General features: G+C 55.9%; 1 protein-coding gene across 3 annotated transcripts in view; it reads right to left on the bottom strand.

Annotated features, from left to right (window-relative positions):
* Nucleotides 1-14,102, bottom strand: part of LOC122386598 (disco-interacting protein 2-like) — a 73,829-nt gene extending 59,727 nt beyond the window's left edge. For 2 of the 3 annotated variants that reach the window (XM_043375929.1, XM_043375931.1), the window contains exon 1: nt 13,871-14,081. In XM_043375929.1, the coding sequence (XP_043231864.1) occupies nt 13,871-13,955 (85 nt within the window). In that variant the 5' untranslated portion in view covers nt 13,956-14,081. Of the gene's footprint in view, nt 1-13,870 lie in introns of all 3 variants that reach the window. The other variant, XM_043375930.1, reaches the window with a different exon arrangement.
* Between the last annotated feature and the right edge of the window lie 2,818 nt (nt 14,103-16,920).

The raw sequence follows: 16,920 nt of genomic DNA, 5'->3' as shown, positions 1-16,920 counted from the left end.
GCATTGGAAATCCCAGAGGAACCCCGACGCGACGCAACTTCGGCGAACCAAACACTACCAATCTCCGGCCGTCGCCGTATCTCTGCTCGCCGTTCACCTTCCGCGCTCCCGTCGACGGCGGGCGGAGGCGGGGGCGGGGGCGGGGGCGGCAGAGCCGGTCCACTAAACCGTTCGTCTCGCGCTGGCCAACTCTCTGGGGATGCACAGACCCGGTAGTGCGTGCGTGGCCTGCCAGTCAAGATGCCCCGCCGGAGGCAGGCCGGCCAGCTGCCAAATATTTACAGCGAGTGGCGAGGGCGTTCCGTCCGTCCCGGGACGACAGCGGACGCCCGACCTCCGCGAGCGTCGCGCAGCAACACAAACACAGTCTGATATGGCGCGTCGCGGCGCACTGCGGTGTGCCACGCGGGCGACAGCGCGTCAGAGCCCCACCGCAGACGCAGAGTCGCGTCAGCCCGCGGTGAGCCACGCCAGCTGTGTGTATGTGTGTACGCGTGTGCGTCTGTCTTGGTTGGCAACGCGGAGCGGCAACGGCAAGGAGGGTGATCTGTCACAGCGCAGGACAGGGTACGGTGAAAGGGGCTCAGTTCAGCCAAGCAAAGCCACTATCAGTTGGTCGGACATCAGTTCCGGCAGTAAAGCTTCGGGAAATGAGCAGTACAAGGCTATCTATTCGGTGTCATGTCATGGGATGACATCACCAGTTACCGAACACTTAGACGGCTGCAGAAACTCTTAAATCCGTGCAACGAAAAGAACAAACACGGTAATCCTTGACACCCAACATGCTCAACAGGCACTTCAGGGCTAGCGATGGGCGACTTTGTGAAACGCTTTCATAGCACGAAAAGAAAAGACACCTCGCCACAGGCGATCAGCTTTCGTCCATTCTTCAGCACCGTAAGACAACACCGAGACGAGCCGCGTCCCCCGAGGACAAAACTCATCGTCAGGCGGCGGGCATCCCATCTCGGGCAGTGAAAGCGGTCAGCCAACACGACCCGGCTGCTATCAATGACATCTGAGCCCACGCAGAAGCTGCGCACACCGCCCGCACGTGCGCTAAGTGCGTGCCGCGCGTACGCAAAGCGCGCCTGACATACGTCGGGCGTTCTTCGCGAGCATGCCTCCCCACCCCCACGCTCCAAAGTATCTAGTGCACAGGTGAAGATCTTTACACTTCCTGTAAAAAAGCTGGCGCTATGCTCAAATCACGGCGCCCGATGTCGTCAAGGCAGCTAGCTGTCGGTCAACTCGACAGACATCTGACCAACGCCCTACACCTGTCTCTTCTCTAACGATCACACATGCAGTAGCCAGCGTCCTGCCAGTCGATAACATTACCAGAAGTCTGTCGGGTATCGCTGACGTACAAATGACCACCACGTCAACTAACGCAAACACTCCCTTCTGCAGTGCGTCTCACTCCGGGCTCGATCCCGGCCAGCGTCAGCTCGATGTCGGACATTGATACACCTCAGCACCTCTCTGAGGGCTCTCCTACCAACCATCCCCGAAGCTGTCTGACCCCGATCGGACCGTTGAACGCCGAAACACTCGCTGCGCGAACTCGGCCACTGCACGGGCACCAATGGTATAACCATCCGGCTCCTCGTAATCCGCCGGCTATGGCGGCTTAGTGCCAATAACGTCCAGGGCCTGTCAGAAGCAAAGGTCGCGAATGAACGATCGATTAATGCCAAACGGCGCCCTGATGCAGATTTACAATCCTTACAGCGGTACCAGACACCGGCGGCCCTTACCGGGTCCTGCTGTTCATTCAAGCCTCCAACAGCGAGCCGAGCGGCTGATCGTCAATGGGCAGTTCAATTTCAAAGAAGGGAAAGGCCATCATTGTGTCTGACTGAGCATTTACCATAACCCATAAGCAGTCATAATTCCTCTTCCATTCACATCGATATCGTTTAATCAGACGCACGCACTGAGCCACCACCTCTTCAGGAACGCAGTACCGCACAAAGGAGCCCCACCCACCCATCCCGCTCCGGCTCCCCCTTCTTCCTTCTCCCTTACGCAGCCGTACGGACGTCCCGGCAGTCCCAGGGGCCATCTGCAGAGCCACAGTGGCTCAGGACGTAGCCGGGTGTCAGCGTTCGGTGCCAGAAGCACAAATCAGCCGAGCGCGACCCAGTAACGCCCGGACCGCCGCCGCGGGTCTGTGCGTGTGGTCCCAGAGGGATCGGAGGCCGAGACAGACTTCGGGAGTTTGTGCGAGCTCCCTGGGGAACGGTTCAAATGATGACAAACGCAGGCGTGGATATGCACACACGAACAACTGATGGAACCTTATGTTGTAGGCGATGGTTACAAATCTCAAATGTTTTCATGGTTATCAATAAAGCTGGTTTTGAAAGCTATCTGACGATGAGCTGCCTCATAACCAGCTGATTATTTGGCAATCATACAGCAGCGTTGTGTTTCATTCAGACACTATTTACATATCATCGCTCCTACTAACCACGCTAGGCCTCCAGAGTAGCCGCTCACCACGTCACGGCCCCCGTCACCGTTCGACACTCGAGACAGGCGCTCGGCGCAGGTGCCAACCGGGTCAAGTGGCCGGAGCAATTAGAGGATGACAGGCGACGGACAGTGTGTCCGTTTGGCAGCGCGGCATACGCCTGTCACCGGTGATCGAGTGACACAGTCTGAGGTGTCAGTCGATGCGTAAATGAGTTCCCGTGAAGCTCACATGGAAGCTCAGCTCTCACACGTGAAGCTCCACCGGCGGAGCTACCGTAAAGCTCACGGCAGGTTGTTTGTTGTTACATCGGACATATCAGGGAGGGCCCTGGTGCGCCGACAACACTCAACATTTTAAATAAGCTTGCGCTATCTCTCGACTATCAGACCCACTATACGTTGCCAAGCATGGACATGATCTCTCAGTCTCGTTAGGACAGGGGATCATGAAAAACGATAACTTACTTTTAGCACATACTAAGGCTTTTATTTATGCACGCTACATCATATCAAACGAGCGGAAGACAAATGGAGCACCGCAGACCCTTCTCAGCATCAGGATGCAACATCGCAATCAAACTTTCTTTTCTGGGCATGTGTGATGTTGAAAAACAGCCTCGCCATTTCCGGGGGAAGTTTCCGTTTGGAGCAAAGCAAACAAAAGAGAAAAACTGTCCTGCGATGCATCTAAAAATTCATATCCCAGTCCTAGTAAGGCAACATACATTTCGCATGAGCTTCGCAGATAACTCTTATCAATGGAAACTGACAAACACTGTTGAACATCCTGTATAAAAATCTGATCCTAAGATCTCCCAGCAGGAACACGTTTTCGCATTACAGAAATGTTGGTTATGAAATTCTGCACCATCGTCTCTCACCTCCACACTAAGAACGAGCACAGAACAATTCATCCGGCCATGGCCGCACATTTACCACACAACGCTCGGGTGGCATTGGTAGGGTTCAAGCACACCATCAATTTAGATCGCTGTATGACAGGCCGGCTCTGCGGCCCGTACGAGAGGTGGCTCTCAATTGGCCGGGACCAAATGGTGGCCGGCACGCTACGAGGGGTGGGCGAGCCATATGGCGAACAGGGGAGCACAGTGTGGGTGTGCGCGAGGGAAAGGGAGAGCGAGCCACTGAGCTGATTTAGGACATGGGGGAGCGGCCGGACGGGGCTCGGTGAGCTCTATCGCGCCGCAGACCAAAAGCACGCAGGGAGAGACAAAGGCAGGTCCGTTTACAAAGCAAACGCCGACACACGGCCGACACCTAGCCCTGACTGACGCCGTCATACATTTTTTGCTGAGTACAAACGGTAACAGCACTAACATTCGGCCTTCGTTGACCCAAATTGAGCAAAAGGTGAGAACACAGGGTGTCACTTAGCCAACCACGCCGGTCTCTCCCCATCCAACCACCCAGTTTCACTTTTTATCACGAAATACCACCCACGTAAATTGCCTCCTCGCTGTCGCTCCATCCTTAGCAAAGAGATTAGAGACGCACTAAAGCGAGTTCCGTGGCCTGTTCATTGTTCAAGTACACTCACGTTTTACCTGTAATTGCTGACACAGGCGGCAGTGCCTGTGGATATTGCGCCACCGGTGAGCGCCCTGACAATTAGCGTGTTAGCGATCCGGCAGATAGTAGCACCGGCCCGCCGACCAGTCGGCCGTTTACACGTCCACCTTTTTACCAGACGCCAGTTAGCACCAGACTGGCGCAGTCTCACAAAATGGGGCGGATAAGTGGGTAGTTAGGACCCGTTTAGGACACCCCGGAATGGGAGGCCCGGGACCTGTTGAAATTTAAATGGATTTCTGTCCTTCTGTCTTACTAACAGTCCTTACTATCCTTACTAACAGCACAGCCGTACAAGAGCCGGGGAAGTATGTGTTGACCTTTCCCCGGGCTGTGCTGCCCCGCCAATGAAGGTGTTTCACGGGCCCTTCCGTCCTTTGTTCCGAGCGCCGGCCGCAGGGCTGCAGGGGCCACTGCAGAAACGTGCGTCCCGGACGGAGTCTCAACAATGGACCACAGCCGGCCTTTCTTGGCAGGACTGAGAATACCAAGAATAAGGAGATACGTCCGGCCTTAAAGCCTGTCTGGGTTTTTATCCGGCCTTTCATACTATCTGACCTCTTTCTGAGAGTTGACGCAAACAAGGCACGAAATGACACTTTAAATAGCGGTTAGCACTATATCGGACCTTATCGTGAAGAGACGCCGATGCTGCTGAACTTAGAGGACAGATCGCAATGAAAGTCACCGTACGGCCTAATCTCCGCATAATATCGATCACCAAGCGAAGCGGTTACATCGCCGTCAGCAAAGCACAAAGCTACAGCCGCGAGCGCAGGCAAAACCGAGCAATGTTTTGGAGGCTCAAAGGATCAAGTTGCTGATAAACATCACGAACCAACTATCCGAAAAGTACGGCTAGGCAAACCGGCTAAATGTCAGCTGTCTCAATATCTTATCCTGCATCAATAAAAACGCCAACACAGCTTTACCCGGTTGGCCTGATCAGCTCTGATCGCGGATGTCCGAAGGCACAGGGCGATTCCACCGCGACTGTGCGAGGAATCTACCTCAGTGTTCACTGCCCTCACCAATGTCCTGTAATCTTGCACAATCGAGAAAAGGTGACTGTCCTGAGGCTTTATTATACAGGCGCACTCGTTTCTTTTAAACAAAGCTGCATTTCCCAGAGTAACAGATTGCCCGGTTTCTCAACCAGGTCACCATGCTTCCAAGCCAGATCAACGCCAGATTGGCACTGATGCTCATCGAGACACCAGTCATAGATCTACGAAATCAGGGTCCTGCTGCGACCGAGCCTGGGTGAACGGAAGACTCTCTCCTCTTGTATTTAGAAAGGCATTTAACCACCAAATACAGGTAAACACGCACAAAGGACCTCGCCGTGCGCCCGCGCCCACAAGCGCCTGTTTTGGTCACCTCTCTCGAGCCCCGTAACCTGCCCCATAAGGCGCTTCTGAGATGCGCCTCGACCCGTGCGTGATACCAGAACACATGCAAATTCAGGCGATCGGCCGGCACATAACAATAGAAAACCCGACCTTATCAAAACATCGCCAGACGCCAACCGTTGCCCATTAACTTTATCAAGACATCGCATTTGGATTATTGACCATCGTTACGATATTACGGCATTGAAAATTTGGCAACATCATAGCATGAGCAAGTCTGCATGAAGTAATGTCTGGCCATCTGGTTTACAGCTAAATTACGGACCCGAGACGACGTGTTTATTGCTGCGTCACATGCTGGGGCGTAATAATAATGGAATGTTCCGTTTTGTTTATACAGTGGAGTTGCTGGGGCCATTGCGGTGAAGCAGATTCCAGGCGGCAACACGTGACTGTCGCGGTCTCCGGCCGCAGTCGTCACGTCTGGTCCCTTGGGGATGTGGGACCAGTGTGTGGGGATATGGGATATGAAGGTAGAGACAGAGGACAGAAATGTAGACTGTCACGCATACCTATATGTCTCCAGGGCAACAGAGACAGCCGACAGGGGACCTCAATCGCATGGATAAACGGACGGGACGGGGAAAGAGGCACGAACAAAATCATCAGCAATGTAGACAGCATTGACTGTTGCGACTGTGACAAGATGAGGTGGGTACAATGATCGCACATTTCGCACAGCTGTGTTACTAGGCGATATTTATAGAAAACTGAGTTAATTTGGGTGCTTTGGTCCCGATACATTATAAACAATTTTACAAATAAAGCGCTATCGATAGCCATGCTTCATAATTTTCGCCTAAACACAATGATAAGGCTTCTTCAACGACATGGTTCTCTATGACATCGGTTCGTTTATCTCAGAAAAACGCACTCATATCACCGCGAACCATTCCCACTGGGACCAGTCATCTAACATTCCAGATAACATAGCTCCTTAATTATAAATACGATGGCATACCCGCGCACAGTCTGCAGTCACCGGGCTGGAAACGGGACAGCTTCCAGAGCAGGCGACCGGGCCCTGCTGTCGGAGTCAGCGTTTTTCCACGGACCGAGGCAGGCGGGGCGGAGAGCGCACCGTGCCGGCTGAGGTTCGAGGAAGCGTCGCCGCCGCCGGGACGGGACTAGACGCTGAACCAGTCTCGCAGCCTCGCAGCGTATGTAAGGACAATGTTCGGTGGATATCTCCCGTCGCAGCAAGAACTCGATCAACCGCACAGAGTTGACCGATGGCCAGTGGTCATTGCACTCGTAAGTCGGTGGTTTCTGGTCAGCACTGCGCCAGCACCAGTCAGACTGGCATCCAGCCACATTTCTCTGGACTAAAAAACCTAAAAAGCCGACGTGGTGATGGTCCAGCCAGTCAGCCTTCTCCGCTGCTGCGCTATGGACCGTACGTTGATCAATGGGTCAAACCACAGCGACAAACTCACCAGCTTACCAGCCCGCTCAACCGGTAAGCAGCCGTCAAACTCCACTGCTCACCGAGCCCGTCACTGGTCACCGAGCGATATCGGGCGGCACGTGCAGGCTCGCTCGGTACCCGTAGCACGCGCCGCGCGAACCGGTCCGTGCGCCCCGACACGGCTTCGGCCCGGTCGGGTCGCGGCGCCCGACGGGGTAATCTGGGTTAGACACGGTGAACTGGTAGTCAGGGCAGGTAGCGCAGACTACGTGAGGTCACTGGTGGTTTCACAGTAGGCAACGTTGGCACCGACATCAAAAGTACATAGCAGACACTGCTGTCTCGGTGAAAAAGTGAAGCAAGTAGAGAAATGAATCACATCGGGCAAGGAACACATGATGTGTCGTCCAGCCTCAGCCTTATCTAATAAAATCCCCCGAGTCTCCGAAGACCGGAAGACGGGGTCAACAACCGACGCGCAAAAGCCATGACACCACAGCTTGTAAGCTTCCGCAAATACCATTAGCCATACAACTGGGTAATCATTATAAACCAAAGACCAGTTTTACACCGTCCAACCACACACCATCGACAATCCTCGGCTTTCTTTCCCTAGCGCTCGGTGCGTCCCGCGGCAGACTGGTGCGGGTAGTCGGGTGCCGCGTTTTCCTCCTACCACACAACCGTACCGATCGTGCCGTGGTCCGGTCCGACGGCGAGCCGTGGTCCGGTCCGACGGCGAGCCGTGGTCCGGTCCGACGGCAAGCCGTGGTCCGGTCCGACGGCAAGCCGTGGTCCGGTCCAACGGCAAGCCGGACGAGTTCGGCCATATTCGGCCGGTCCACTTCCTCCCGGCTTTCACCAGGGTAGACTGACCAGAAAAGGCAGACGCTAGGGACGATATGGCAAGCGGTGCCGTCACAGGTCATCGGGGTATCCCCAGGTGCGGATACTGGCACCACGGCAGTAGTAAGATCATGTCAAAGCTGCAAGCTGTTCAATCGTTCAAAACATAGCGAGAACCTGACTGGACAGTGTTCGACCGAGATCCGTTTGCGATTGGCTAGAGCAGCCACTGCCTGATCGATCACGACTTTCCGTGAAAAGGTAACTGCAGCAGTGAGTTTGAATTAGGATTGCGCGCCGAGCAACGCTCGATTAGATAAATCGAACTTATAGGAAGCAAGTATACGTGGTCACTTATCAACGTTCTGCAATACCCTTCAAGCTGACGTTTGCTAAAAGGATCATGATTTTCCCTTGACATTTGAACAATGGCAATGAATTTAAATCGAGTAGCTCATACGTTCGGAGTGTTTCCCTGGGATCACCAATGGACCAAACTAGGCAGACAACCAATTCAATCAACAGTAATTTCGCAGTGAGGTAATCACACCCTTAAAACGTTGATTCTTTGTTTCTAAAAAGTTCAGCACTTGGCGCACTTTTACAACCTTTTGTGGTCATGACCTTTAGCCAGCCTTTGCAGCTTCTGTGAAGCACGCTGGTCGAAACCTTTCTGACGAGCCGGCACTTACGGTCTGCTGACGGTGAAACGACCGGCTTCGGGCCCGCTGCCAGAACCCTAACGCCACTTGACGGACAAGCGCTGCATTTAACAGCGGCCCGTCAACCGGCCACTGTTCGCGGTGCAGCCAGTCAAGAGTGCACTGCACCGCTAAACGTCGACGGTGTCGGCAGCGACGGGCCGGCGGGGGAGGTGCTCGCGCGCCCCAGGCGTCACGTCGGCGTCACGTGACCTTACACTAGCGTCACGCCGCCTGTTGTCGAGTCACCATAACTAAGCTCGTCCGTCACCTTCAGCCACACTGCCAGAGCCACGCCTCCGAGCGCCCTTGCGGCGATCAGCCAGCCGCCTCCGCAGCCCTGGCAGGCATGGTGGAAACGCGCCCACGTCAGGAGGTTATCTCAACCAAACCTTTACCGGATCGTCGAAATGAGTTGAAACGTTTACAAACAGTTCGGCATGCCTATGACGTCACGGTGAATCAGTGTGGGTGGCGTGAGTTGGTTCGGGAGACGGCCAACACAACTAGCAGAAGTTAGCGCGTCGAACTTGGGATATGCTATCAGCTCTATCAGCCTGAAACCAGTCTCCCTACGAAGCGCTGACAGCGGAGCAATGAGTTGGCCAGAAGATGGAGTCACTCGTCCACACTGTCCAATGTCCATTAAAGTTGGACCAAGTTTCCACCCAAGTCTCGTCTCTACACGAGCCGTGGCGACGGAAGGTCTAATCTGTTCCACGGGGTAACGGATCGCCCCACTCGGCTCGCACCAGAAACTTCAAACGACGCCGTTCCATGTCAGGGAGAAAAGGAAATCTGACTCAGTCACTGGCTAAATGGGTAAAATAGCTAGACCATGTCACATTCAAGGGATCATAAACCAAGCAAATCAACCAAAATATTACGGCAATAAATTTCTGGAGACCTGTGTTCGCTCTTCTATCACTTTCAGGAATCAACAATGGAAAATGATGTTCCACTAATCTCTCTAGGAACAAAGAATGTTTTCAGGCATAAGCGCTTCTAAAAACTTTATCATATTTGAAAGCTTCACGTCGGAAGCATTCAGCAAGTTAGACAGCTTTCCTCCCAGTAGCCATCCAGCCATCCCTGTGATAGTCCAACCCGCGTGGCCGCACGGCACCGACCATTGTGCGAACCGCGACCTGGGGACGCAGAGGCGAGCGGGACCACACTGAAGTGATAGAGTGATCAGGGTACACGGATGCGTGCGGCGCAGGACATGGATGCGTGACTCTGGAGGCGGAGAGCACTGTCCCGGAGCCGCGACCCGGCGTGTAAGACATCGATCGGTCCCCGATACGGACAACTACCCGGGCATCATTATCTGCTGTAAACGGTCCGATCAGTCGCTGGGAATGACACATACACCGGTCTCGGGGACAATTAACGTGCTCTCCGGCGGGCGGGAGCGGGCAGTTAAAAGTTACGGTTCCACCTAAGGCAAAAGGCAGTCCTATGGAGAGATCAATGCACTAACGAGGGTTCAGCAGGGTCGGCAGTAGATAAAAATATAACACAGATGTATTGAAATGTGTCAACACATCCGTCGCCTAACATTACTCGTGAACCTTGAGCAGCAAATAAAACGTTTGCATTTCACACAGCAGCCCTGTGTCCATGGAGGACCCGTGGTCAGCCTCGCTCCGTATGGTCTGGGTTTCGCCATTCCCCATATAGCCCCGGGTCCCCAGGGACGGACGGCGTGCCGGGCCCGCCTCGGCGCGCCGCTCCCAGCTGGGGCGCCCCGCTCATTAGCCGAGCACGGACCCATGTGGGCCACAGCAGGGGCGCCGCCAACAAACAGACGCAAGTGCGGCCAGCCGGACCCTCCTTCCCTCTCTACACACGGCTGTGCAGACGGAGCGAGCCGCCGGACCAAACCGAGCACCACGCGACCACCTCGGCCGGTCTCTCCCCTCGCTACCGACACCTGCTGCTCCCTCCGTCCGCTCCCCTCTGCCTCGACTCCCCTCCAACCCACACCTGTTGCCCCTCATGCGCCGAAGTCTGGTCACCCCGGAGCGCTCCCAAGGAGGCACACGCCGCCATGTGCGTGCAGAAGCCGCCGGGTTAGGTGTCTTCCGGTGGCCTCCCCGCGGCTCCCTAGCGTCGTGAGAACACCCGCTGTCCCTCGCGGCAGGCCGGTCCGGTGAGGTGCAGCCGGCGGCAGCGCGGCAAAAACGAGCTGCCGAGGACGGCGCAAAAAGGTGGCTGTGGTCGATCGGGTGAGGGAGGATGACGTCCGCCACCCGCCGCCGACAGCGCCGGTGGTGCTGAGGCTCCGACAAGACACACCAGCGCCGTGGCGCCAGTGGCGGCCCGAGACGGTGGTCACAGCCCCGCAGGCAGCGTGTCATGCATCTCAAACAGCCATCTGTTTAGTTGACCGTCCTCCGAACAATGCAGAGCATATGAATACATACATTCCGTAAGTGGTGTGACTCATTGCTATCACTGAGAAGCAACTGAGACAGCCACTCAGTGGAAAGTGAGAGGCATGCTAAAATCAACAAATTCTTTCTGGCGCCTGCGTCAGCCCCTTCACTGTCCAAATCAGCTGTTTACCCTCAGACGCCGTCTCGACGGGAGGGGTGCGGGAGGGCGCGCTGCGGCACTTTGGAGGGACATTCCTCCCGCCGCACGTCACCGGACACCACGTCCGGCGGTCCGTCCGGTGCGCGGCGGACGCGTCACCGCCAGACACCCATCCCATTCCCGACCCGTCACAGCTGGCCAGCCACGCCACGCCAGCCGGCCAGCCGTTGACCCGACCGGAGCGGTACGGAGGGGCGCGCACGGTCAACGGGTTCGACACGGTCTGCACATCACTGACTCACGAGACACTTGGTGAGCACGGCTGTTCCGGTGAGACGCGGAGTCACGCTGGACGGCTCACTGAGTCACTCACGAGTCACGACTGACTCGGAACGTGCGCTCTCAGAAAGGAAGTCATTAGCTCAACCCAGCTCGCCAGCTGTGCTCGGCTCGTGGTACAAGGGACAAACTTCAAGCCCCAGTAGTCCCGACACTGTGTCGTGTCTCGAAGTCTGTTCCGCCCGCGGCCGGCGCGCTGCCCCAAATGGAGTCTCTGAATGGGCGGACCCGGTGCAGATGTTATCGAGAAGGGCTCCAGTTCAGGGGAGATTCGTGAGCGGACTGACACGTCGGCGGATGGAGCCTCTGTCCGCGAAGCCGGCACATCTGCCGAGGTCCTTAACCAGCTGAGGTTCAAGGTAAGCCGTAGATGGATACTTTCTGAGCCTTACATAATGGCGAGGGTGATGTGAATAGATGCTGTCAGAGTATCAAAAAGATGAGTGAGAATAAGAGCAGTGCCATCTAAAAACCTCATGATGAGGCAGCCACTTGGTCCATGAAAGCGTAGATGATAGTAAAAGCTGAGAGCCAGGTTCCCAGTGGAATAACGAAGATCGCGCCGCGGACGGTCTGTTGAAGCTCGGCAAGCCTTTCAATTCGGCACTGAGGCGGCACCAAAGTATTTTCACAGCTCCTGAAGGCTTTCAGACGGCAGCCATGGCCTGTTCGCCACCCAGGTGACGTTGAACCATTCAGACAGCTACCGGACAGCGACCAAACGGCTCCCGGATTTAGCACCGTGTCGAATGCGCTGATCTCGCGTGAAATCGTTTGGCGGCGCCGCCGGGCCGAGCCACCGTTCCCAGTTTGGGGTCGGCGGATCAGTCCGTGAAGTCAACGGAGCGGAACGGTTGGCGGACCCGCCGGACCAGAGGTGGTGGCTGATCATTCAGTGCCGCCTGAAGGTGTGAGACGGTGCCGACTTCTTCCGCCTTCAGAACACGGAGTTGATGGAAACGCCGATCAATTTAGGGTGAACACAGGTTTGATGTCACGGAAGTATGATAATAATTTCGCCTCGCTTCAGCATAATACACAAGGCACCGTAAGACATTCGATTCTTCCTTCCTTTCCCACCGCAGTTTCACCTCGATGGACTATTCCTGACCATTTCATGTTCTCGCACTATTCTCAGTTCATTATCCTTGTCATCGTTGTTCAAATCCTTGTCAAACATGCTTCAATATGTCGTTCTACCGTCAAAGGAAGCCCACCGTACCCCTGAGCTCTCCTGCCGCCAAACAGTCCGAGTTCTCAGAGCTTCATGTCTTACACCGCTATCACGTCCGGCCAGCTGGCTATCGCGGTACAAGCGCGACTTTTGCGGTACTAGAGTCGCTATCGCACTACCAGCGCCACTATCGTGCCTTTCAGAGATGAAACGGTCGCGGGCCGCTCTCGAAGCTGTGGAATGTCAATTCTTAGGAGCTGTGGGATGTCACAAGCGACGTTCGTCTAAGCTGGAGAGGGCGAAAACGACCTTCGATCAGCCATCCCTGTCAGCGATCAGCTGACCCACTGGGTCTAATGAGGGCGGCGATGGCTGCCAATACCAGCACACATCGCCCCACTAGAGAGGGCCGGGGAGAGGGCACCGAGGGGAGGGGTGGACCCGTCACTGGCAGCGCGGCCGGACAGATGGACCAAGGCCGACAGCTCGCGGCTACCAGTGGGTCGCAGACCACCACCGACCTTCGTCGAACCGCGGAGCCGGCCACCACATCAGGCCGACAGCCGTCGACCGACGCGCACAGACGCAGTGTAAACTGGAGCAGTTTTACAAACACGCCTGGAATTTCAGAGGTTTACACACGACCTCGAATGTGAACATTTGCAGACACCCCGGCTCGCGAAGATCTCATTCGACGGAAGGGATCAGCAGGACTGCCAAGTTTTTCCCCGGCGACCGCCAAAAGTTAGCCCTGTCAGTAGCATCGGAACAACACAACTAACGAGCTGGCACCAGACCATTGCCGTGACACCGAGGATCGGAGTGGTGACGGGTGTGAGGTTGTAAAATGTCTCGTATCTTCTGAGGTTTAGAATAAGTCACTAAAAGTGACGCAAACTTTGATGAACATTATATCATGAAATCCTGGAACAATAAACCTCTGCCACAATCATGGAATCATGGCCTTTTAGTTAGCAGCTTGGTATATCCAACCGCAATTGAGGGACCAAACTTATATAAGGGGACCAAAGCCTACCAAGCAAACGGAAAATCTACACAAGGTTTACCGCCTTTTCACACAGTCAGAAATGCAGCAGACTGGGTCGAGATCAAGTGAAATCCTCTACCACAGCCCTCAACTCAAACGGCCTGCCATGCTGGGCCATGCTGGAGTCGGTCGAGCCCACCCAACCACACACGACTGAGGAGCGACGGAGACCGCCGAGCCAGGGCGGCGTGAAAATAAGGCCAGATCGCTCGCCAGACGTGAAATGGTGTCTAGACATCGAGCCTGACTGGGGAAATCTCGAACTCTCTGACCCCTGAAAACCTTACCACCCAGAGTCCTTCGAAAAGTCGGATGTCCGTCACCTACCTTGATTTTCGTCCTCCAGCTGAGCTAGCCACTGGTTCAGCTCCTCCAGGTCAATGACCTGCGCGGTACGCAGTCCGGCACTCATCCTGGCACTCTCCTCCTTCACACCAGCACCCACAACACACCGGAGATCACTCCTTCACCACCACACATCTGCGGAGAGACACCCTCGGCTAATCCCGACAACGGACGACGCGGCTGCGGCGGCGCGCTCGGCTGCCGCAGAGCCACTGGCGTCTGCCGAGCGCCCGCGCCGAACCCTCGCCGGGCGGCGGCGGCGGCGGCGGCAGCGCACGGGCGGGGGCGGGGGCGGCACGTGGCCGCCGCGCCGGCGGACCGTGTCGGCGCCGACAGGGGCACACGGCCGGAGCGGTGATGGCGTCGATGGGCCGTCACTCAGGCCGGATCATCACCGTGTTCCTGGACGGGGCAACACGAGTTCACACGGACCGCCGCCGCCCAGCGGCAGCCGCCCCTGCCACCAGGAGCGCTGGCGACGCTGCAAACTGCGCCAATTGCTGCTGACCGTAAAAAGGGAAAGGAAAACTGATCGCCTAGACGAAAACAATTCGTAGGAGGAAATGGAGTATGCCACAGCTACCAACTACGCTGCACTTGCAATGAAAAAGACCGACGCTAAGCAGTATCAAACGGCTCTGGCTCTGTTCTTCGTGGTAACCACTCTCGCAGTGATCAATGTTGTTAGATCCAGCCCCCGATGTTGGTATGTTTAACCTTGAATCCGAGACAAATTTAGCACCTGCATTGCACGCTGCAGAGTGCGTGTGTAGCTCAGCCGCTGGCTGTGCGTGGCTCACATCCCCCGGATGCGTTACGCACTTCACACGCACACACCGCCGGGGGCGATGATGAAACAGCCGTTGGTATCAGAGCGTGCGCATTTTTCCTCCACCAGGGTGTTACTTGTCTGTTTGGGAGGGATCAACGCGAAGCACGAGATCAAATGGGCGGGCGCGGAGCGTTGGTGCGCGAGCTGGGAGGAGGATCACCCCAGGGCGGCGCTCCGGGCTCTCGAGAGGCTCAAACGACGGCCAGAGAATGCGGGGAACGGCGAGAGAGGGCTGCCGTCGACAGCGGGAAGCTCTGATGAAGAAACAATGCGCCGGCAGAGGCAGACATACGAGCCCGCGGAGAAACAAAGAACCTGCTCTGGCTCCGCGGCAGCGACGGCGGCGGTGGAGGAGAAGAAAAACAGCCGGTCGTCGTCAATACGGGCTTCCCGCTCCTCCGTCACAAACACCTCTGCCGCAGCAGTCGGCACAGCACCGGAGATGAAGCTGTCAGAGCTCACACTGAGGGAGCTGCGACCACAGCCAGCAGTCGGGGCAGAGGTGAAAAACGAGACGGTAGGGACACGATGGCGTCACAGGGGAAGGATATGTGACAGCTGATGAATGAACGGGTGGAGCAGCACAGACAGGAAGAATGGGAAGGGTGAGGAGAGATGAGGAAGAGAATACCAACGAGACAAATGGAAGAAGAGGGCAGATGGGAAGAGAGGGAAATGGATAGCGGAAAAGGTGGATGAAGCGGCAAATGAGAACTGAAAGATAGACATGGAACAGATGGTCTGTAGATAAAGACAGCAATATATGACCAGAACAAGTGGAGCGAAGAGGAAAAGCAAATAACACCAAGAGGCCAAGGTAGGGAAGGGGCGTAGCTCTATAAAAGATAGAACACAAGTCACAGAAGGCAGCCGCCACACGATTGGGAATAATTAGGGCAGAGCACTAGAGAAGAGAAAAATGGAAAAAAGAATTTCAGTAAAGGTCGGAAAAGGCTGCCTGCCTTATCAACTACAAATGGGCAGAAGGAGAAAGCAGTTAGATAAAGGATGCAGCATCAGACCTCGGAGCAGACAGAGGATTTAGCGTCCGACGGACGGAGGGGAGGTATTCATTGCCGGACTCTCGAGACGCCCCCCGCGGACCTTACGAGTCATTACGTCTGACGGACGGGCAAACAAGGGCCGGTCCGGCCGACCGAGCGTCACGAAGTGCCCCCGGGCACGGTCGGCCGAGCTGCCACCGGTCTACAAACGGCTAATGGCTGACAGTGATGGTCACTGGCCAGTGGACGTCACCGTCCAGACTGCCCTCCAAAGCTGAGGGCAGTTCGACGTTGGTATTACTGGGCATTGGGCAATATAGGCATTCGTCTTGTGGCAGTCAGGCATTGTCACGTCCGGCAGAGTCGAGTCGATCGGTGTCACACGCAGTTACGGCCCACGTAACCTTCATCCAAGTCACGAATTAGTACGAAATCGGACCAATTCAGTGGACTGAGCACTGGTACGGGAACAGCTAAGCAGCTCAAATGACGCGAGGCTGAGTCAGTAGTCAAACAATTCAACAACATGCGAGTCTACAGCAGGTGAGTACGAGCCACAGCCATAGGGACTGCGAGTCACGGCTATGGAACGGGCGTAAGTCAGGGACGGTGAGTCCAACTCAGGGACTTCAAGTCACACCTAGTGGCTGCGAGCTAGTCATTGTGCCAGTCCCTAGATGTGGCTGCCAGTCACATCCAGGGACTGCGAGTCAGAGCCAGGGAATGAGAGTCACAGCTAGCGAGTGGAGCCAAAGCCATTGATTGCCGAACATAGTGAGTGCGAGTCACAGCCAGTGACTGGTCGATCCACCATGGAGGTCGCTGCCGCACCCCGCGCGGCCACCGGATGCGGAACACCAACCGGCGTGGTAACGACCAGCGAGTGACGCTGCCGGAGGCCCTGGCACCGCGCCTTATCCCCGCACACCCAGCCGTGCACCACGGAAGGCCCGGCCACCAGCTGGGCCCACCGGAACATAATTGAAGCCGCCGTCGGTCCACCGGCTCGACCGCGGCAGCTGCAGACACTATCTGTCACATGCACGCTGGGAGAAGGGCCATTACAACCACCCTGGGCCGGTGAGAGAGCCCGTGTACCACCGGCCGTGGTGGGGCAATCCGTTCAGAGAAGATGTAGGTACGGCAGCTGTTGAGCGAGCGGTATGAACGAGGTAGTTATCTCGTCACAATCTGCA

The sequence above is a fragment of the Amphibalanus amphitrite genome, unplaced genomic scaffold (assembly GCF_019059575.1).
Source record: "Amphibalanus amphitrite isolate SeventyFive unplaced genomic scaffold, NRLGWU_Aamphi_draft 000257F_arrow, whole genome shotgun sequence".
NCBI lineage: Eukaryota > Metazoa > Arthropoda > Thecostraca > Balanomorpha > Balanidae > Amphibalanus > Amphibalanus amphitrite.
The sequence above is the reverse complement of the archived record's forward strand: the minus strand, read 5'-3'. Positions and strand labels throughout refer to the sequence as shown.